Source organism: Erpetoichthys calabaricus, chromosome 5 (assembly GCF_900747795.2).
Source record: "Erpetoichthys calabaricus chromosome 5, fErpCal1.3, whole genome shotgun sequence".
In the NCBI taxonomy this organism is placed as follows: domain Eukaryota; kingdom Metazoa; phylum Chordata; class Cladistia; order Polypteriformes; family Polypteridae; genus Erpetoichthys; species Erpetoichthys calabaricus.
Window position 1 is genome coordinate 5,868,100 of NC_041398.2, and position 21,756 is coordinate 5,889,855.

Sequence of the window (21,756 nt, forward strand, 5' to 3'; positions counted from 1 at the left end):
GGCAGAAGTTGTGTCAAATTGTTGACTCCCTGTCAGCGTCTCTTCGTTGTCCCTTTTTCTTCCACTCTGGGCTCCTTGTGTTGCTGGGACCTAGGCACGCCTCATTCCTCGTCTGTCAGCTTTGCTGGGTCCTCTCATGCGGCTTCCCTCTTTCGCTGGACCCACAACTGGCGTCTCTTTGTGGAGCTGTCTCTTCCTCCCTGAAGTGTTGCCGTCCTTGTGCCTCACGTCGTGCCAGCCAGGTACCCTTGTCTGCCTGCGAGCCCCTGTGCCCTGTCTGAGTGTCTTGGCAGCGTTTCCTGTGGACTCTCCCTCTCCTGCCTTCTGCTGGCCAGCAGTTTATATTTACTTCACCCCTCTGTTGTCAGTCCTGGACAAACAGTTTAATCAATGGCACCTCTAAATTGCCTGGGTTTAACAATTAATAAAAACACAAGTTAACAAAATGTATGGTTACCAAACATTAATAAGTACAGACATGCTGATTAGGAACCAATATTTCCAAGCCAGGTAAATATAGACATTCTCTAAGGCCAAACTTCAAAGCAGTGATTCCCTTGCAGGACAGCAAATACCATTAATAAGTACAGATAGCCTTTTAACTTCTCACCCCCCCAGTCCCAACAGTGGGTGCCTAATGGAGCCACCCAGTGCACAAACAAAATGTAAAAGTGTCCCCCTCTGACACTTAGACTTACAAGAATCAAAGGCAATATATTGCAACACATTAAGTGTGTGTGTGAAGGGTGATGGGGGGCGGGGGGGGGGGTAATGAGGTGGGGGTTGGGAGGAGTATTGGTCGTAAATTTTATTTATTATGAACATGTTCTTCTTAAGTTTGTATATGCTGGGTTTATACCCAAATGTCTGTTAATGTCGTTTTAGTACTGGCCTTGAATTTTACTTGTACATTGTCCCAGTTAAATGTATGTCCTGTTGATTTTCTATGTATATAGATCTGTAATCATGAGTCCTTCCTTCTGACGGGGTTGCAGTGTTCCTCCCAACCCCCACCTCATTACCCCCTACACTCACACACTGATGTAAGACCCCCCCCCCCCCCCCCCCCCCAGCAGCACTTAATTTTTGCTATATATTGCCTTTGATTCTTGTATGTCTAAGCATTACCCTCTGATGAATGCTCCTGGTAGGGGCTGAAAGGTCAGGAAAAAAAACTACTTTATGATACGCGATTCATTTTTCTCCCATTGGGGATCACCAGCTGCAAATATGCAAACCTTATCACAGACCTTCACTATATATATATATATATATATATATATATATATATATATATATATATACTGTATATACAGTGTGGGTACAGAAAGTATTCAGACCCCCTTCAATTTTTCACTCTTTGTCATATTGCAGCCATTTGCTAAAATCATTTAAATTAATTTTTTTTCCTCATTAATGTACACACAGCACCCCATATTGACAGACAAAAAAAAGAATTTTTGAAATTGTTGCAGATTTATTAAAAAAGAAAAACTGAAATATCACATGGTCCTAAGTATTCAGACCCTTTGCTCAGTATTTAGTAGAAGCACCCTTTTGAGCTAATACAGCCATGAGTCTTCTTGGGAAAGATGCAACACGTTTTTCACACCTGGATTTGGGGATCCTCTGCCATTCCTCCTTGCAGATCCTCTCCAGTTCTGTCAGGTTGGATGGTAAACGTTGGTGGACAGCCATTTTTAGGTCTCTCCAGAGATGCTCAATTGGGTTTAAGTCAGGGCTCTGGCTGGGCCATTCAAGAACAGTCACAGAGTTGTTGTGAAGCCACTTCTTCATTATTTTAGCTGTGTGCTTAGGGTCATTGTCTTGTTGGAAGGTAAACCTTCGGCCCAGTCTGAGGTCCTTAGCACTCTGGAGAAGGTTTTTGTCCAGGATATCCCTGTACTTGGCTGCATTCATCTTTCCCTCGATTGCAACCAGTCGTCCTGTCCCTGCAGCTGAAAAACACCCCCACAGCATGATGCTTCCACCGCCATGCTTCACTGTGGGGACTGTATTGGACAAGTGATGAGCAGTGCCTGGTTGTCTCCACACATACTGCTTAGAATTAAGGCCAGAATTAATTAATTAGAATTAATGCGCCACCATGCCACCCCATCCTTCCAAACAGTGTTTCCCAAACTCGGTCCTTCATGGGGACCCCATGTGGCTGCAGGTTTTTCTTCCAATCAGATTCATAGTCACTGACAACACCTGATAACACTGAGCTCAATTAATTAGCTGGAATTTTATTTTCTCTTAGAAAAACAAAGTGGCATGATTTTTACATTTATAAGACATTTAGAAATATTTCTGCTTTTGCAATAGATTTTGTTGATTTCATTTTCTTTTGCCCTTTCTCTGTGCCGTTTTCCCCCTTCATTGTATCTTATTAATGACAACTTATAACGAGCAGAGCAGACATGCTGGCAAACAACACACTGGATAATCAAAGGCTTCAGCGACTTTAGCGTCAGACCCACTAAATAAATAATGGATTAATTAAACAATTAGAACACCTAGAAAAGTAGAATGAAAATCAAGATAAAAATACTGTTAAAAAGAACAAAATACACTATTCACATATAACTGTATGGTACATTTTAATATATATATACTAGTCATTTAGCCCATTACAATAACGGGCGCTAGAACAGTAGTGCATAAACATTAGTAGGAACAGTCTATATTAAATGGCAAGGGACTTTGATCTCATTCTTTTTGTTGCTCGTATTTTTCTTTCTTTCAGCCTTTCTTTTGTTGATGTTTACTTGCTGAGCTGACCGTTCTTCGTGGGCTGCCGCCGTGTATTGTGTGTCTTTAATTTTCTGTGACAGTAATACTGTCTTGTACGTCCACTGGCTTGTACGTCCGTAATATACCTTTAATTTTCTCTGGCGATAATACAGGCGTGCGCGTCGGTAATATGCCTTTAATCTCCTCTGACAGTAATACTGGCTTGTATGTGGCTGTAATATGAGTCACTGTATTGTGTTAATTTCCTCTCGCAGTAATACTGGTTTGTATTTCTGTACAGATGGTGTATCACAAATGTACAATGCATTACTGCAAATGTTTGTGATGCACCATCTGTTGGAGTGACAAATTCAATGCATGTGTATCTGTTTTATGTCATTTGGTATGGGAATCATAAAAGAAGTGTTAATGTTTGAAATGTGCCATCTGTTGGAATGACAAAATCAATGCATATATGCCTCTGTTATATGCCATTCTATTTGCAGAGCTGAAGCACAACAAACTGCTGCAGGTCTGGACGAGCAGTTGTGTGCCAGCAGGGAGGTTTACAGGCTGGTATGGTGCCCACTAATCACACTCACACTAACATACATTCTGTCATAAAACTGCTAGCCGATATCAGTGGTGATGTCAGGTGCTGTGGCTCTGTAAATGGATGATATTGATTAGCATGGGAATCATTAAAGCAGTGCTAATGTTTGTGATACACCGCCTGTTGGAAAGACTGAGACAAAGCGACTGAACAGATACACAGACAGACAGACAGACAGACACTTGTCCTTTTATTAAAGAGCATTAATCATAAACAAGAAGTCCTAATACCTTCAGAACTTAGAACACCTAAGATATGATCAGAAGAATTTACAAATCAAAAGTTACCAAATGAACAAATTTGACAAATAACAGCTGTCCTTATGTTTTTATTTTGCTATTTTTTTTAATTAATAAGGAATTAAAATTTTACAAATTGTGCATCATTAATAAGCCATTTATCTCTGTAAATGTAACACCTAATCATAATTAACAAAAGATTAATTTAAGTTAAACATTCTTTAACATAATTAATTCTTACAAAACCGAATTGTCCTTTATGGTAATGTCCATATTCTGAATATTTTCTAAAATCTCACCAAACACTTTACATCCTAATTCCCATGTGTTTAATATGGAGAGTGGCCACAAGAGGGAGCAGTTTGGCTCCAGAAGAATCAGCTGATGTCACAGTCCTGAAAGTCACAGGAATGTCACTAAGGTGCAAGTCACATGACCAGCGTCTGAGTTTACAACACATGATGAGGGCCACAGGAGTATATCATGAGTGTTTTGGATTTGAAAAGAGTTGTCAGACAGAGTGATGATTATGAAACTGGAAATTGGAGGTGTGATGACGAATGTTGTTAGTGCATTTGCCCTGCAAGTTGGGTGTGCAATGGATCAGAAAAAAGATTTTTGGAGTGAGTTGGATAAAGTGATGAGCAGTGTACCCAAGGGACAGAAAGTGGTGATCAGAGCGGATTTCAATGGACATGTTGGTGAAGGGAACAGTGGAGATGAGGAGGTGAAGGGTAGGTATGGCATCAAGGAGAGGAAAGAAGAAGGTCAGATGATAGTGGATTTTGCCAAAAGGATGGACATGGCTGTGGTGAATACGTATTTTAAGAAGAGGGAGGAACATAGGGTGACGTACAAGAGTGGAGGAAGATGCACAGTTAGATTACATCCTATGCAGAAGAGTCAATCTGAAGGAGATTGAAGACTGAAAATTGGTGGCAGGGAAAAGTGTAGTTAAGCAGCATAGGATGGTGGTCTGTAGGATGATGCTGGAGATCAAGAAGAGGAAGAGAGTGAGGGCAGAGCCAAGGATCAAATGGTGGAAAATAAAAAAGGAAGACTGCAAGGTTGAGTTTAGGGAGGAGGTGAGACGGGCATTGGGTGACAGTGAAGAGTTACCAGACAGCTGGGAAACTACAGCAGAAGTAGTAAGGGTGACAGTAGGAAGGGTGCTTGGTGTGACATCTGGACAGAGGAAAGAGGAAAAGGAAACCTGGTGGTGGAATGGAGAAGTACAGGAGAATATACAGAGGAAGAGGATGGCAAAGAAGAAGTGGGATTTTCAGAGAGATGCAGAAAGTAGACAGGAGTACAAGGAGATAAGGCACAAGGTGAAGAGAGAGGTGGCAAAGGCTAAAGAAAAGGTGTATGATGAGTTGTATGAGAGGTTGGAAACTAAGGAGGGAGAAAAGGACCGGTGGGCTACAGAGGGACCGAGCTGGGAAAGATGTGCAGCAAGTTAGGGTGATAAAAGATAAAGATGGAAACATACTCACAATCGAGGAAAGTGTGTTGAGCAGATGGAAAGAGAACTTTGAGAGGATAATGAATGAAGAGAACAAGAGACAGAAGAGGTTGGATGATGTGGAGATAGCGAATCAGGAAGTGCAATGGATTAGCAAGGAGGAAGTAAGGACAGTGATGAAGAGAATGAAAAATGGAAAAGCCGTTGGTCCAGATAACATACCAGTGGAAGCGTGGAGGTGTTTAGGAGAGATGGCAGTGGAGTTTTTAATCAGATTGCTTATTGGAATCTTATAAAGTGAGAGGATGCCTGAAGATTGGAGAAGAAGTGTACTGGTGCTGATATTCAAGAATTAGGGGGATGTGCAGGACTGCAGTAACTACAGGGGGATAAAATTGATGAGCCACAGCATGAAGTTATTGGAAAGAGTAGTGGAAGCTAGGTTAAGAAGTGAAGTGATGATTAGTGAGCAGCATGATGGTTTCATACCAAGAAAGAGCACCACAGATGCAATGTTGGCTTTGAGGATGTTGATGGAGAAGTTTAGAGAAGGCCAGAAGGAGTTGCATTGCGTCATTGTGGACCTGAAGAAAGCATATGACAGGGTGCCTCGAGAGGAGCTGTGTATTGTATGAGGAAGTCGAGAGTGGCAGAGAAGTATGTAAGAGTTGTACAGGATATGTATGAGGGAAGTGTGATTGTGGTGAAGTCTGAGGTAGGAGTGACAGATGCATTCAAGGTGGAGGTGGGATTACATCAGGGATCGGCTCTGAGCCCTTTCTTATTTGCAATGGTGATGGACAGGTTGACACGATGAGATTAGACAGGAGTCCCCGTGGACTATGGTGTTTGCTGTGATCTGTAGGGAGAGTAGGGAGCTGGTTGAGGAGACCCTGGAGAGGTGGTGATATGCTCTAGAGAGGAGAGGAATGAAGGTCAGTAGGAACAAGACAGAATACATGTGTGTAAATGAGAGGGAGGTCAGTGGAATGGTGAGGATGAGGGGAGTAGAGTTGGCGAAGGTGGATGATTTTAAATACTTGGGATCACCAGTACAGAGTAACGGGGATTGTGGAAGAAAGGTGAAGAAGAGAGTGCAGGCAGGGTGGAATGGGTGGAGAAGAGCGTCAGGAGTGATTTATGACAGATGGATATCAGCAAGAGTGAAAGGGAAGGTCTACAGGACGGTATTGAGACCACCTATGTTATATGGGTTGGAGACGATGGCACTGACCAAAAAGCAGGAGACAGAGCTGGAGGTGGCAGAGTTAAAGATGCTAAGATTTGCATTGGGTGTGATGAGGATGGAGAGGATTAGAAATGAGGACATTAGAGGGTCAACTCAAGTTGGACAGTTTGGAGACAAAGTCAGAGAGTCGAGATTGCGTTGGTTTGGACATGTGCAGAGGAGGGATGCTGAGTATATTGGGAGAAGGATGCTAAAAATAGATCTGCCAGGTAAGAGGAGAAGAGGAAGACCTAAGATGAAGTTTATGGATGTGGTGAGAGAGGACATGCAGGTGATGGATGTTAAAGAACAAGATGCAGAGGACAGAAAGATATGGAAGAAGATGATTCGCTGTGGCAACCCCTAACGGGAGCAGCCGGAAGAAGAAGAAGAAGAAGAAGAAGAAGAAGAAGACGAAGAAGAAGAAGAAGAAGAGAGCCACAGGATCTGACGTGGACTCGATTATCAGTGACTGACGATGTGTCCAGTGTACACATCAACTTTTAAATTACATTTTGCCGGTCTGTTCATTAATCCTGAACTTTAAAAGCCCCCAAGGTCAGCAGGAGACGACCTCAACCAACACAAACATCCAGACGCCAGTGCAACATGGCTGTCAGCCTGTAGAGTTTGAACGACTGCCAGTGTGCAGCTGTGATGAAGACACATCGAAATATGGATTTGATCAATGCAGAATACAATCTGTGATCACAGGATGGCCATCAGTGTGTGGTGAGTCAAAGAGGTGAAATCAGGTGGGAGGAACAGAACTCACAAACACACAAGTGACACACTCGTTTGACTCAATCTGTCTCAGGTCATTCATCTCACCCTTTATCCCCCTGACACTCTTCTCTATCATCCTCACCCCTCACTCTATTTTCACCTTCTCCTTTCTTTTTAACCCCTCAGGCTCCATGAAGATGACAGATTTAGAAGTCATTGTCGCCATCTGCTGGTGAGGCCTGTAATACACAGTGGACACCCTGACAGCTGCACTCGCCTCTCATTCTCATCACCAAATTCACTCACAGAGGTGCTGCCCCTTACCCATCCTGAAAAATTAATTTTGACCCCAAACTACAAACACAAAGACACCTGTGCTTGTGGGGACATCAAGTGACCTGTGGAGGGTACTGGTCAGTGGTCACATGGTGTCAGATGGCAGATTTTTACACTGGAGTAACCATTAAGACAAAACCCTGGATAGAGGGGCTCAGTGAAGGAAGTGTTGATCCTGTGCAGGAGGGTCATTGTGTGTGAGACGCTATAAAATGACAGAGAGCCAGCAGGCCAGTCCAGATACACACCTATTCTGGGGCTGTATGGGGCTCTGATTACAGTCTGCTTGTTTTTGTGACACACTGAGTACTGGGGATGAGACCACTGTAAACACCAGGACTTGTCATTCTTTCCAAGGACACACTCCACTCCCTGTCCTTTCCTGCCCAGTCCTTTATATGCGACTCCAATCATCAGGTCACTTGCAGTGCCCTCCACCTCCCAGTAACAGCGAGTCCCAGTCAGAGCCTCTCTGCACAGAACTTGGACATAGCGGTCAAATCTGTCAGGATGATCAGGATAACCAGTCTTTGTCCATGCATGTGTCACCATCTTGTTCCCTTCAGACAGACGGAGGACTCTGTGTGCTGTGTTGATGTCCAGTGTGAGGGGACAGAAGTCTGAAAGGAGAGAAAAGAAAACAAGTGAGGAAATCTGGGAGTGGGGGCGGAGCACAACACAGACAATTAACAAGAACCAATCAAGATCTGCACTGACCAGACACTAATAGTAAAGAGCTCATCTGATTGGACAAAATGTGTGGGGATTAAAATTAAATCATAAAAAGACGACAACAGAAAACAATGTGAAAAGCAGCCATGTCGGACATTTGGAAGTCGCCTCAGTCATCAGAAATTAGGATAAACGCCACAAGGTCACCATCAAAGTCAGAGTTCTAATGGACTCTCCACATTCATCACTGGCTTTATTAAAATGACACTTTTTTATCATCAAAGTCCATTTTTTTTTACTTAAAACCAATCCACTGTCACACTTCATCATGAAATATATCATTTCAATAATAGTCACAAATCAGAATATGCTATCTATCTATCTATCTATTATATAGTGCCTTTCCCATCTGTCATTTTCTCTCTCTTTCTTTGTTTAGTGCAGCGTTTCTCAACCTTTAAGTATTTGCGACCCGAGTTTTCATAACAGTTTTAATCGCGCCCGCCTAACGTTTTTTTGAAACCCTAATAAAATTTATTCCTATATTTTTTGCTGCCAATACACTGCTACAAGTTTTAAATTTTCCTACGAATAGTGAAATTACACCACATATGGCAACATTCGCACCCCTTTTTTGTTACTTCCTCCCCACAGTTTGAGAACCTCTGGTTTAGTGTGTTTCCTCTCATCTCTTATTTTTATTTGACTGTCATTCTTATCCAAGGTGACTCCCATCATCTGAGATTCCATTGTTTCCTTTTCTTTTCTTTGTCCAATTGTAGCCCAGGCAGGTGAAATGACTTGCTCAGGTCACACAATGGTGTCAGTAGTGGGATTTGAACCCACAACCTCAAGGTTTAAAGTCCAAAGTCTTAACCACCACACCACACTGCATTTCTTTCCTCCTTTATCTATTATATAGCGCCTTTCATGTACAGTATAACTGTGTATTATACTTTACTTTGTATTTAGGACTTCACAAATTATTTTAAACAATTAACCAAATAACAATGAATTGCCCAAAGTGATTCAGACCCTCAGCTGATGTTCCGTGACACGCAGTTTTAAGGTGATAACTGCCATCAAGCCCTTCCTGTAGCTCTGGATGAGACTTGTACTCCTCTCACTGCCCACTCAGAATCCCACTCTTCTTGAACTTTGATGGCCTTCTTCTCTCGACTGTGACGTTCAGCTCATAGGACTCATAGCAGACACTTCATAACATTCAGTCTTCTTCATTCCATCTTCTTTTCCGCCATTCTTGGTTCTTGTAGCTTTGTGACATTCACGCCATACGTCTTTCTTTATCTGCTGATGTTATTGTACCTTATATGGACTCAGCACTACAACCCCAGAATATTAATGGCCTCATTTCTATGAACTCAAAGCTGCTGTGACTCCTTAATTTTTTTTTTTTCTTCAGTCCAACTGATCTTCTCCCAGGACTTTGGCTTTTTGCTGTGCATTTTAGAAAACTCCAGTCTGTGTGTGTCCTTCAGAAGTGGGGTCTTCTACCATGGAGCCCACTGTTATTGACACAGTAACAGATGGTGTTGTCCTTTGATCTCAGAGATCCGCCTGTCTCTCTTGATGTTTTCTTGTTTTTTCTCCTCCATTTAAACTCTCCTTATGTTCAATTGGAGGTCAGTTTTACTCTGGTGGTCTCATCAGGGAGGTGGGCTACAGTCCTGTGGACCCTCAAACATCTTGAGAATTTTAGCTGCTGTGCTCACTGAAGCTCTGTGGAGGCGGTCTTGTAGTCTTCACCTTGACCACCCTTGGCTGTGACCTTTTTCATCTCCTACTCTTCTCTTGTCCTCGTTCAGTGTGAGGTACACAATGATACAACACAGCAGAGTGAGGACTTGACTGAGTGACTGAAGACCCCGGTGACACTCATTAGAGGAATCAGTCGGCTTGAGATGTCACGACAGTCCAGTGAGGTCTTTGAACTTCTAAGGACCCCCAATAATTTTGTCTGCTATTTCCATTTGTTTTAATGTTTAAAATTTGTGAAGTCGAGAACTCAAAGCAAAGTGTCTGCTCTGTGGAGTAAAGAATAGAGGATGACGAGGACTTTTGTCAGCTTTAACTTATTTCACATACAATTGTGCTTCATTTTTAAACCAACACTTTTGGCTGCATATCCATATATATACATGGATAAAGAAAGCTTGTGAAAAAGTAAGTACACCCCATGGGATTTTTTTTTTTTTTGTTAACATTTTTAAACACATCAAGACAACGGATTCAACAGATGCCTTTGGGGCTTCCCTCACCTGAATCTCTCTTTCCCATAATCCACCAGTCACAGGACCCCGCAATGTCAGCTCCTCAGTGACATCTCTTTCAAACTTTCATGCCATATGCCTGCCCTGGTATATTAAAGCTAAATGATTTCTATTCTAATGATTCCTTTAATCAAAGCACAAACTCACATTTTAAAAAGTCGTCTCTGCTCTGAGGTTCAAAGGGCAGGAGGGCAAAAATTGGAGCTTCATGACCTGAAAATAAAAAGAAAAGAGAAGAAGAATGGAATGTGTGAAGACGACATTGTGTAATGTTGGTTAAATTCTTACACGCATATTACAAGTGTGCTGCAGTTAAAATCAAACATATATAGAGTATCTAAGAAATGACACAATGTCGATTGGAATATCCCGTCACATACGTGCACTTGGCAGACAATACAAAGGCTTATTTGATTGTAATTCCATCCCAAGTCGAGGGGTGGCGCTGTTGCCTAATTCTTCTACTCCTTCCTCCCCTACATATCAGATGACTGACAGTCCCAATGATGTCACTTCAGGGCCACGGACCCCATTTGCCCCTACGTTCCTGTCTGGTCTCTCAGTCCCCCTCACGTGCCATTATGTTCACTGTAGAGATGGCACTAGGCAGGTGGTGAGCAGTGTCTGGACCTCTCCAGACCTCCTGCTTGGTCTTCTGTCTAAAGAGATTAATTTGTGTCTAATGAGATCATTGAATCTTTCCCTTGATACTCTCAGGCTGTCATTTGTCTTTTACTCGAGAGTTGCTTCTGTCTGGCCACTCCATAAACGCTTGATGGATGGAGTGCTGCTGAGATTGTTGTCTTTCCAACAGTTTCTCTCATCTCAGCAGAGGATGTCAGAAGTTCTGTTCAAGTGACTATTGGGTTCTTAGTCACCTCCCTTGTCAAGGCCCTTCTTACTCTGACTGGCCATCTTTAGAAAGTTATTTATTTATATTTTTAGAATAAGATGACTTCTTCAGGCAGGCCCGATAAGATCTACTTTAAAATTCCGCAGGCAGTCCATCATCTGGATGTGGTCCAAAAAGGCCAGTTTCCAAAAGGTATGGCAAAACATTTTATAGGCTTAACATCTTTTCTCAGTCCTAATCCACAAGTGTACAATAGGTTTAAGGCAAATACTGAGAGGTGGGTGGAGGGCATGATTGCTATACTTTGAGCTCATTATATGGAGGACATTGACAAAATTTTGAAAGAATGACCTATGTTTGATGAACTAGCCTTGAATTAGGCCATTTTAATGGCAAAAATCGTTACAATAAAAATCTAACAGATACGTCTGTGGAATCTTATAAACAGCTTTTAGGTTATTGTCCAGTGGATTGGCCTCTTCCAAAACCTTGTCCAGAGGGCCTTCTCCAACAACATCTTTGTCTATATTGGCTTCTAGGTCTGGTCAACAACCTGGTGTGTCATCACCACAATCATCTCAACAACTGGATCCTGTTCTTTTAGATAGGGACTCTACACATGTTGAGTCACAACAGGTAAATATATCATCTCCGATGCATGCAATTGTGCAGACTCCAATTTCTGATCCAACTATACCTATTAATACAAAACAAATTACAGTTAGAAAAATCAGATCTTGGAAAATGATTGCATCTGTTTCTTCTATAGATGGGGATGCAGTAAAAGCCAATATGACAAAGGCTATTGCCAACAATCCTGAAGGGGATGAAATGATGAATGTCTTGTATCAAAAAGATGAAAAGTCTAATCAGGCCAGATACCCCTCAAATATTGCATTTGAAAAAGTGTAATACAATAGCTGATTTGCAACCTAGATTTTTAAATCAAGAATACTGTTGGCAGATTGTAATTTTTATCTTTATTTTCCTACAAAACAATATAATATACAGGTTGAGGTTATTTAAGAGATCCATATTGTGCATCTTTTGGCAAAATTTGTAGGAATGCCAGTTCAGAATGGAGTGAGACAAATAATTTTCTTACTGGGTATTTTGGACTTTGCTAAAGAACCTCCTATTAATATGGTTTCAGAATTGATGATTGCTGTACACAAGGTTTTCCCTTATGCAACCATCTTTCTAACTCAGATTCCACCATATTATACTAAAAAGAACAATACATTAATGAAACATTTTAAGGTCTTTAATCAATTTGTTGCAACCTTACCTAATACAATCTGTAACACAGCATTTCAGATTGATAGACAGTCAGGTCAGGAAGAATGTCTTACTTGTGAGTCTGCTTTGGTTAGCTTTTGAATGGACTATTGATTCAGCATGTGTAGACAAATATTTTATATTTCCTTTCCCTCATCACTAGGTATTTGTTTGAATGACTGTCCTACCCCTCGCCATACCCCTTACCTTAAAGTCACTGTTGTAGGGCCCTGATATGACTAAAAATAGTCTCAGGGCTTAAGGCTTGACTAGGCCCTGATCCTAAAAGCCCCTCCGTGGGGACAATTAAGTCAGTTGGATTGTCTTACTCTTCCCTACAACACTAATCTTAAGGTCACTATTTTAAGGTCCTGATGTTAATAACAGTCCTGGGGCTTAAAATTTGACAATGCCCTAATTATAACATCACTCATGATGACACCTGAAGTTAAGATTACCCTATTCCTGCTCCATATGCCTAATCTTAATAAGTTTTATTTTAATGCTTAATCTTAAAAATAACCCTTAGGCCTGAATTTGTATTGTCTTGCCCTTCCCTAGGCCACTAATCTTAAAGTTATTGTTTTTTTTTAAACCCTAATGTTAATTAACCCTTTTAGTTCCTTAACACTAAGACTTTACCTTGAAAGCCCTTGATTACAGGAGATGTCATCATTGTGCTCCGTCTTTGTGCTATTTTTCATCTTCATCATTAAACAGGGTATTTCAGGGTCATACCCCAGCTCTTTGTGCCCACTCTCTCTGCTTATTTTCACAATACACACATACAGTATATGTCTAATGTGGTGGACGGCTGGGATGGACTCTGTGCCCTTGGCTGCTTAACCTTAGTTTGTGTTTAAACAAATCGTTATCTTTACGTGTAAACATATGGAATTCTTAATTTGTAAAGTGTGTTTTAACTGTGTATTTGTCACTGTGCTCTGAGGCTGCACTCACTGAAGTGTTCAGGTGATCCTCAAGTAGTCAGAGTTCTAATGCAGTCCTCCAATTGCTTATCTTCAACATCAAAATATATAAAAAAAAATGCTTTTGGTGTGTAAACTCCTTTAAAATGTCGGTGGGAGACACGACTTCTGAGAAAACAACAGCAGGCATATAAAACACGAGAGCCCAGAGGAGCACAGCTAAAAATGGATGAACATGAACTTTTAACGTGGACTCCATCCAGCAGAATGTAACGGACACTGAAGACAGCAGGAGCAGATTCAGATGTTCTGATATTATAAAGCACTGACGCTGGACTCAATTTGATTCCATTAATGTCTTCTCTGTTCTCAAATAAACAATTCATTTGTGCACTGAGCCGGCTTAGCCATTTTAAACACATATCTGTTCATTAATCTTAAATTGAGGATAACAAAGGAAATAAAAAGAATCCCAATGTCAAATGAAACAAGTACCTTTTAGGAGAGTATATGGAAAAGAGTATAAGAAATATAATATTTCAACTTAAAATTCCAATGTATCTGATTAAAAGCAAATGTTTATTTTGAGAGTCTGCTATAACTCAGCTAGTCACGGTGAAAGGCACTATATAGTGAAAAATCCTTAACAGCAAAGGCTGATAGTTTAGTGTTAAAGAGCCGGTCATCTTCATCAATCTCACCTCTTAATATCCTCTTCAATAACAAACACAATGTCACCAGACCCTCACACTTACCTGACTGAGTCCTTGTCATGATGTCCCACTGGCTGATCTTCTCCAGACTCTTTGTCAGACCTGACAGCTCCTTTCTCAGGTCCTCAGATGAGAAATCAGCGGTGACAGTGAAGCTCAGCGACTCTTCATCAGCAGGAGGGACACAGCGAGATGAGAAAGTCTCCATCAGGAGAGAAGAGGGGATGAGATTTCAGAAAGGAGACATTAAAAAGTAAGTAATGCTGATAAGAGGGGGCTCTTCTGAAATAAGGATCAGTGTGGTGGGCAGTCAGCGTGGGTTTAGATAGTAAGAATGTTTGTCATTGACTTGTTGGTTATGTATGAAAGAATATTTGGTGGAGTGTAGTGGAGCATCAGAGATTATCGACCTTAACTATCAATGAGCTTTTCATGCAGTACTCCATGATATGCGAGTCAAGATAAAGGGATTGAGGGTGCAGGCAGTCCCAGAATTCACTTGGCATACAAAACAAGGCATTTGGCTTTTTATGGTTCTGAGGCAAACTTAATTAAATGAAATACAAAGACTAACACTTGTAGGGAGAAAGCTCTTCAATATGATTATACAATTGAAGGTCTGCAGCTCAGAGGTGACACTTATGAGGAAATCCTGGGAGCCTTTGAGTCTTCAACACCATCATCAACCACACAAAGTAGAGAAAGCTACGGCAAGCTGAGTTATTTAGTGACCACCATGTGTGGAGTGTAAATCAAGAAGAGAATCTCGCTAACATCTGCAAAACACAGTTGACATCAGGACTATTGTGTGTAGTGTGAGATAAATGCACACGAGAAAGATGAGAGATGAGACTGGACTGTGGGGTCTGCGCTGTGAGGAAATGCTGACGCATTTGAATTTCGTCAGTTTAAGGATGGAGACTGTGACGTGCGAGTCCCTGGTCTTGCACCCCAAAACACGAGTCTGAGTCTCAGTACTTTAGCAAAACCAGCTTGTTCAGCTTGAAGCAGGAACAGCACAGTTATTTATTGTAGCGGGATCTACCACTCTCCTATACACAGACACAGCAGTCAGGTAGGGTCATGGCTAGGTTAGTGGCCAAGTAGTACTGTTCCCTGCATTTACAATTTCCTTGCATCACCCATTGATGACAGGTGATTAAAGCGCCAGCAGTTGCCCCAGCAACAGAGAAGCAGCCTTCCACATACGTGGCAATCACGCTTTGGGACACACTTCGGAGTTTTGTCCCGTTGGGGGGTCCCAAGAGAATTCAGAAACCTCACAAGACATAGAAGGTGATCTGGTGGAAGAGTTAGCACATCTTTTATTAGATGTCATCTTTTAAATTTCATAAAAATTCATTTTGTCACACAAACACCTGTAGATTCATCTGCCTGCCATGCACATGGAGGTAGGAACTTTTTTTTATTTTTGTAAACAGAATATTTGAAATGTTAAGGAAATATGAAAAGATAGTCTATGTTGAGCTGAATGGCCTGTTCTTGGTGCGTTGTAAAAACTCCTCAGATCTTTTCAATTTCACTCTAAATTTTCTCAGGTCCCACACACCTCAGTTTGATCAAACTCCCTGTGAAGTGTCGCTCTCACCTGTAGGAAGTGGAGATGGTCCTTGGTCTCTGAAAGCTCCTTCAGCTCTGCTTCTCTCCTCTTCAGCTCCTCAATCTCCTTCTTCAGTTGCTCCATGACTCCTTCAGCCTTCTCAGTTTCTCGCTTTTCTTGTTCTCTGATCCTCTCAGTCAGTTTCCTGTGGGCTTCCTCAATGCACCGTATCAGAGAAGTGAAGCTCTTCTCAATTTCTTCCATCTCTCTTTGCACAGACATCTGATTGGATAAGAGAAAGATTTAGAACTGAGTCACCTGATAAGAATTACCAGTCATGAGACACATTTATTGGTATTTTGATGCTGTGAAGGACATTTTGAATTGTTTGGAGTGGTTGGTGGTAGTTTAATCACATAAGGAAGGGAAGTTGAAGACCTCCTCCCAAACAATACGTTCACCCCACTATACCGGGTATCATCTTCTCTCTGCTGATGCTCCTATTAAGGTTCCTGCAGGACTTTATGGAGTATGCAGTACTATGTATCCAGCAGTTGGTGCTCTTTCTCCTCTGGGATGTGTTCTTTCTTGATGCAGAACAGACTAGAGCCAACACCCATCCCTTTACTAATCATAGCGGAAAAATAATCAGACAAGAGAAATCTGGTGCAAAAAGAGATGTATGTATTTAACTTGTTGTAAATGATAACTTCCATTCACGTAATACAATGTATAATCCATTTACACATACATATTCAGGCCAGAGAGGAGCCAACAGAGAGTACAGTTATCATAGCCAGCTCTTGAAGTGGGGAGATGCTGAAGACCATGTGGCCCATACGGTGTAATGGTGGCCAAACACCTGTAATGGTTGTCTTGATTATGTGTGTGCGTGTCACTGTGAGTTTGCACCTTTCTCCATTCCTGATAATGGTGGAATGGTTGAATTTGTAAGGCCGGCCAATGGTACAAGGGGAGGACGAGCACCTCGCTTGGAGAGCCCAACAGACTGTAGGGGGAGGAGCCAACGGTATGTAAATGGGTGGCGGGAAAAAGCAGTGGATGGAGTATCAGAGGACTTTAGGGTGATGCTGTCTGAATCTCCACTGAATAACACATGGGATTCTGTCAACAGTGAAAGGCCATGAAGGACACCACAAAACATCTTCTCTAACTCTGCCTTCTCGTGTCCCAAATCATCATCACCAATGAAGCTCTGCTGCTCTTCAAGTTCTCATTTATTTCTCCTCTCTTTGATATGAAGTGTTGTCTTCCTATTCTACTCACCTTCATCTCCTCCATCGTCCTCCTTGTCTCCTTCAGTGTCTTCTCTCTCTCCTCAAGTCTCCTCTTGATGTCACTCAGTGTCTGTTTCTGTTTGGACACACAAGAGGACACGCGTGGTCAGATCAGAATTCACGTTCACTTTGTGAATTCTTCTTCTCTTTCTGACTCCTGATATTTTCACAACACGTTAGTTTGACATTTCATGACATAACTTAGATTTGATTTAACAAACAGGAATGACAAAAAAGATGAAAAGAAAGGATTAATTTAATTACACAAGATTGAGTTTGTGTTTGAAGAGTACGTCAAATACAGAAGACAGTTTGAAGGCACACTGGTGTGTGAGTTAGTTCTTGATGTTTAGAAGATATCACATCGACAAACTGGGAAATGTGAAGTTCACACAACACCAAAAACAATAAAAACAAACTGGAGTGTGTAAGTAAAGAAACTGGTGAAAGGCCAGGAGGACTTAAACACGTCATGTCAGTAATTATGGGATCTGCAAGGACATTTGATATCCTGAGTCGGACATGTGAGGACGTTGTCTGCCATTGTCATTTTCTGGAGTCAAGTAAGATACACGAAATACACAAACGATTCTGTTGAGTTCAGGAAGAACAAATTAAAGTAATTCTCAAACTCAAAATGATATTCTTACATGCTACTTTTCTAAAATAAAATGTTTATTATGTTTATGTTTTTTGATTTCTCCACAGCCATCAAGACTATCCATCCATCCCTGTTAAGGGGTCAGCTCAGAGATCTGCAGGTGGGTGAGCCTGTGGTGTCCTGCTGGTTGACTATCTGTCAGGCAGAGCGCAGTTTAGGAGACTCAAGGACTGAGTGAGCAACACTGGAGCAGCACAAGGAACAGGCCTGTCTGCTTTACTTGTCACTCTGTACACTTCACACTAGAAATAACAATTTTATTTTTCTTGTATATTCAAATATCACCCAAGGAGTGTCTCAGTGGGCTTTAACAGACCCTGTTTTTTGAGAGCCCCCTACTCCAGGTGCCCTAAGAAGAGAAGAAGAAAAAACTCCGAAATAAACCTTGTAAGGAAAGAAGATGGAAGAAATCTTAAGAAGGCAATTCAGAGAGAGACCACCCTGTACGTAGGCGGGGTGTACAGTGAGTGTCAAACACAAGTAACCCTCTTCACAGAGCTAGATGACCAATCCATCATGGCCTCCTCAGAAACACAACACAACAGTACAAACTACAAGGCGAAATGCAAGAATAGATGAGACCACAGAACTACCACATATAAGGACACAGATTTGTGCAAATACATCAAAACAAAACAGAAACTAAAGAACAAAAATGAGAAATAACAACATCTGACCATCAGCTCATTGTAGGGCCACAGCCAGATTGTAGAAAAGGATACATCATAAATAACAGTTAAAGATAAATTAATACATTTAAACCAGGCTAGTGAAAATGTTTCTTCAGTAGGATAATACACTAAACAGAATAAACACATTACATCACTTATACATCACAGATGTCTTAAATTATAACAAGATGTTACATATTTGAACTTAAATGTTTTCATTTTTGTCTAAAACAAAAATCTTATAACATCTATATAACAAACTGTAGCTTATCTTATCATGAGACAAATCTCTTAAATGTCTTTAAGATATTACAACAGCACAGTTTATACCCTTACACTTGCACAACTAATCAGCATGCAAGGAAATAATTCTAATATTTGCTGTTCATTAATTTATGATTAATAAGCAAACAAATGACCCCGTTGGTCAGATTATATCTAATTTCTCTGTCCAAACTTGCTGTTAAACTATTTCTTGCAGCTTGTATAGGAATAAGCTGTGTTTTTTCATCCTTTGGTCACAGGGTTTGCTGAATCTGGAGAAAAAGAACATCTATAGTTTTGAAGTTATATACTTTTTATGCTTATAATACTTTTATTGAAATTTATATTTTTAAATTCTTAACTCTTTATCTGACCACGCTACAGGCTGTCCTGTCTTCAGTTAAACATACAAGTTCAATAGGTCATCTTTTTTTAACATTGCATCTGCTTGTAAACTTCAAATGACATTCCAGGCTCACTGACTAAGTGCAGGATGCATTACCAATACCAATTAATATTATTCTTATGATCATTTTTGATTTTACTTCCTGTAGCATTTTTAGATATTCACATGTATTACTAGTACAATTAAATTTGGATACGATCCTCTATTATTATCCTATTATGCTATTATATGGGGCGTCACCCATCTTGTAGGGTTTTGTTTTACATTATTGATTAGTCAGCTGACAGACAAAGAAGCACAGACTGTTAACAGACACAGACTTACAAATGACATATAAGAGCATCTGCCACCCCAGACTCTGAAGAAGAGTAACTAATCTTCTTTTATTTTTCTTTACTAGATTTTATCCCACTTCATGCCCAAGTAGATTACTTGGCTAAGGCAGAAGTTCTTTAAACAACATTCAGCACACTGGAGAAAGCAACTGTTCACAAACAAACAACTTTCACTCTTTGCAGTCATTTCAACACACTTAGCAATTGCTTCATTCTTCCATATTCTCATACTCACATTCTCTTTTACAATTACACTTCATTCACAGAATAGAGTTCTTTTACAACTGTATTTCATTCACAGAAATCTCTATCACACGTGCTATAAACTCATTTGAGGTTGTGCTTTTTTTTTTTTTAATATGAGGTTTTTTTCCGTTCAATGCACTTAAACACTTCTTTACCTTCATGTTTATCACGACAGTCAAGCAACTCCTCAGGACGCAAGCTGGTATTACTTTTATGAAATTAGGAGTACATCTTACCTCAGTTTCATACGGCGCTAGTCTCCAGATCATGGAAATTCCATGGCGAACCGATTCCACGACAATCAAGGAAAATTATTTCCATGGCGATCCGATTCAGAGACAACAAGGTGAATCCACCCATCGGGAAATCACGTGGCACAATTCCACAACAAGAAAGCATTCCCAGAAAAAGCTACGCAGTCACAAAGAATATCCTGACTCAACAAGGAAAACATACATGCTTGAACCTTTATTTCCTATCACCGGGCAAGTGTGCTAACCACTGCGCCACCATACTCTTTACCTTTATAGTTCCTAAAATACACAACCTCCATTCACGCACATCAGACACATTCTGCTTTTCACAAAAACTTCTCTCCCTTCTCATTTATTATTATAAAAAGAACATTTTTCCTTTAAACTTGATCAGGGTTTGAAAGGAAAATGCTTTGCATGTTTATGATAAGATTGAAACAAAAGTTGAGACATTTTATTTACTTTATCCCGATTATTACAAAATTGCTATATTTATATTATTATAAAATTACTTCTTTTTTATACATGATGTGTATAGAACAGAACTGCCTGTACTGAGGCAAGATGGCAGTTTTAAAGGCCTGGAAAGGAAATGACGTTGACTTTGCAGAAAATGGGAGTGGCGTCCTCGTGCCCGGAAGTGACGTCATCCTTGGGGCCGACAAGAGGCGGGATTTCCCGCGAAAGGTCTGCAAGGGACTGAGAGAGATAGTCAGTACACCCCGCCGCCCCCTGGCCTGGCGTAGAATTACTAGTGTTTAGGCCCTTCAGCTGTTTTCCATGCGCACGTGTGTGACAATATATATATATATATATATATATATATATATAAAATATTTCTTTGTCATGTGAGGAGCAGTCTCATTTTAAATCCACACTTCTCCAATTAATACCTTTCCTAAAGTTTGGCCAGCACTTACAGGAAGGTAACAGAGGCACACTTCTCATTGCAAAGTTAAAATCAAAGGTATTTGTTCTTTTCCAATTTAGTTAGAGCTCTTTATTTATTTATTTATTTGCTATTTGTGTACACATTCTACAGTTTCCTTTTTAATACGAACCTATAACATAGGTTATTATTTAAGCAATAGCAGTATTTTTTTACCACACGCCATGACACTTTATCAGTGTATGAGGCCTAAACCTTTAACCTTTAACCTTTTAGGCAGTGTAGTGGCAATCAGCTGCCTAGCTCATAAACTTCTTTTTCTAACAGGCGGATGAATCGTGTATTTTGGATTACCTCGGGCTGCTATTATGCCAGTAAAGATTTCTGCAATTATTTTAGTGAGAGCGATCAAGACTTTGTCTGACCGAGACCCTCCATGCTGTCATTATTAGAAGCATATTTTTTTATATATATGATACGTTATAAATATAATATGGTTTTTAATTTAGCCAGAATCCTGCCGACTACGCCATTTATTTCCTGTAAGGGGCAATAGCTCCCTGGTTGGAATAAGTTCTTTTGCAATTGCGGCGTTTTAAGTAACTGGAAACTATATAGCTATGATATTAAAAGGTGAGGGACGACATGGTGGTGCAGTGGGTAGCGCTGCTGCTTCGCAGTTAGGAGACCTGTCTGGGTTCACTTCCCAGGTCCTCCCTGCATGGAGTTTGCATGTTCTCCCCGTGTCTCTGTGGGTTTCCTCCGGGTGGTCCGGTTTCCTCCCACAGACATGCATATCCTAAATTGTCCCCTCTGTGTGTGTGTGTGTGTATGCATGCCCTGTGGTGGGCTGTTGCTCTGCCCTGGGTTTGTTTTCTTCCTTGTGCCCTGTGTTGGCTGGGATTGGCTCCAGCAGACCCCTGTGACCCTGTAGTTAGGATATAGCAGGTTGGATAATGGATGGATGGATTAAAAGATGATACCTCTCCCATAGTGATATGGCGGTAAGAAATCACATAAGAGAAAATAACTTAGCTTTCTTTAATTATGATTTATGCAGCATTACAAACAAGGAAGCCAAATGGCATAACA

The 21,756-nt window shown here is 40.8% G+C and overlaps 3 protein-coding genes across 13 annotated transcripts in view; 1 reads left to right on the forward strand and 2 right to left on the reverse strand.

Annotated features, from left to right (window-relative positions):
- The window catches only part of LOC114652512 (tripartite motif-containing protein 16-like), a 979,029-nt gene that overhangs the window by 357,005 nt on the left and 600,268 nt on the right, over positions 1–21,756 (forward strand). The window lies entirely within an intron of this gene.
- LOC114641503 (tripartite motif-containing protein 16-like) overlaps positions 1–21,756 on the reverse strand; it is a 1,283,323-nt gene that overhangs the window by 200,375 nt on the left and 1,061,192 nt on the right. The window contains exons 8-9 of one of the 11 annotated variants that reach the window (XR_007934967.1): positions 10,454–10,519; positions 7,782–7,963 (exon numbers count right to left, since the gene is read on the reverse strand). The exons of 8 other annotated variants lie outside the window; for them this stretch is intronic. The gene's annotated coding sequence lies outside the window, so the exon portion shown is untranslated. The remainder of the gene's footprint in view (positions 1–7,781; positions 7,964–10,453; positions 10,520–21,756) is intronic. 2 more of the 11 variants (XR_007934966.1, XR_007934961.1) reach the window with 2 other exon arrangements.
- LOC114652554 (E3 ubiquitin-protein ligase TRIM47-like) overlaps positions 16,628–21,756 on the reverse strand; it is a 156,023-nt gene continuing 150,894 nt past the window's right edge. Inside the window, exon 2 of the mRNA XM_051927992.1 lies at positions 16,628–17,014. Within this exon, the coding sequence (XP_051783952.1) occupies positions 16,811–17,014 (204 nt within the window). The 3' untranslated portion in view covers positions 16,628–16,810. The remainder of the gene's footprint in view (positions 17,015–21,756) is intronic.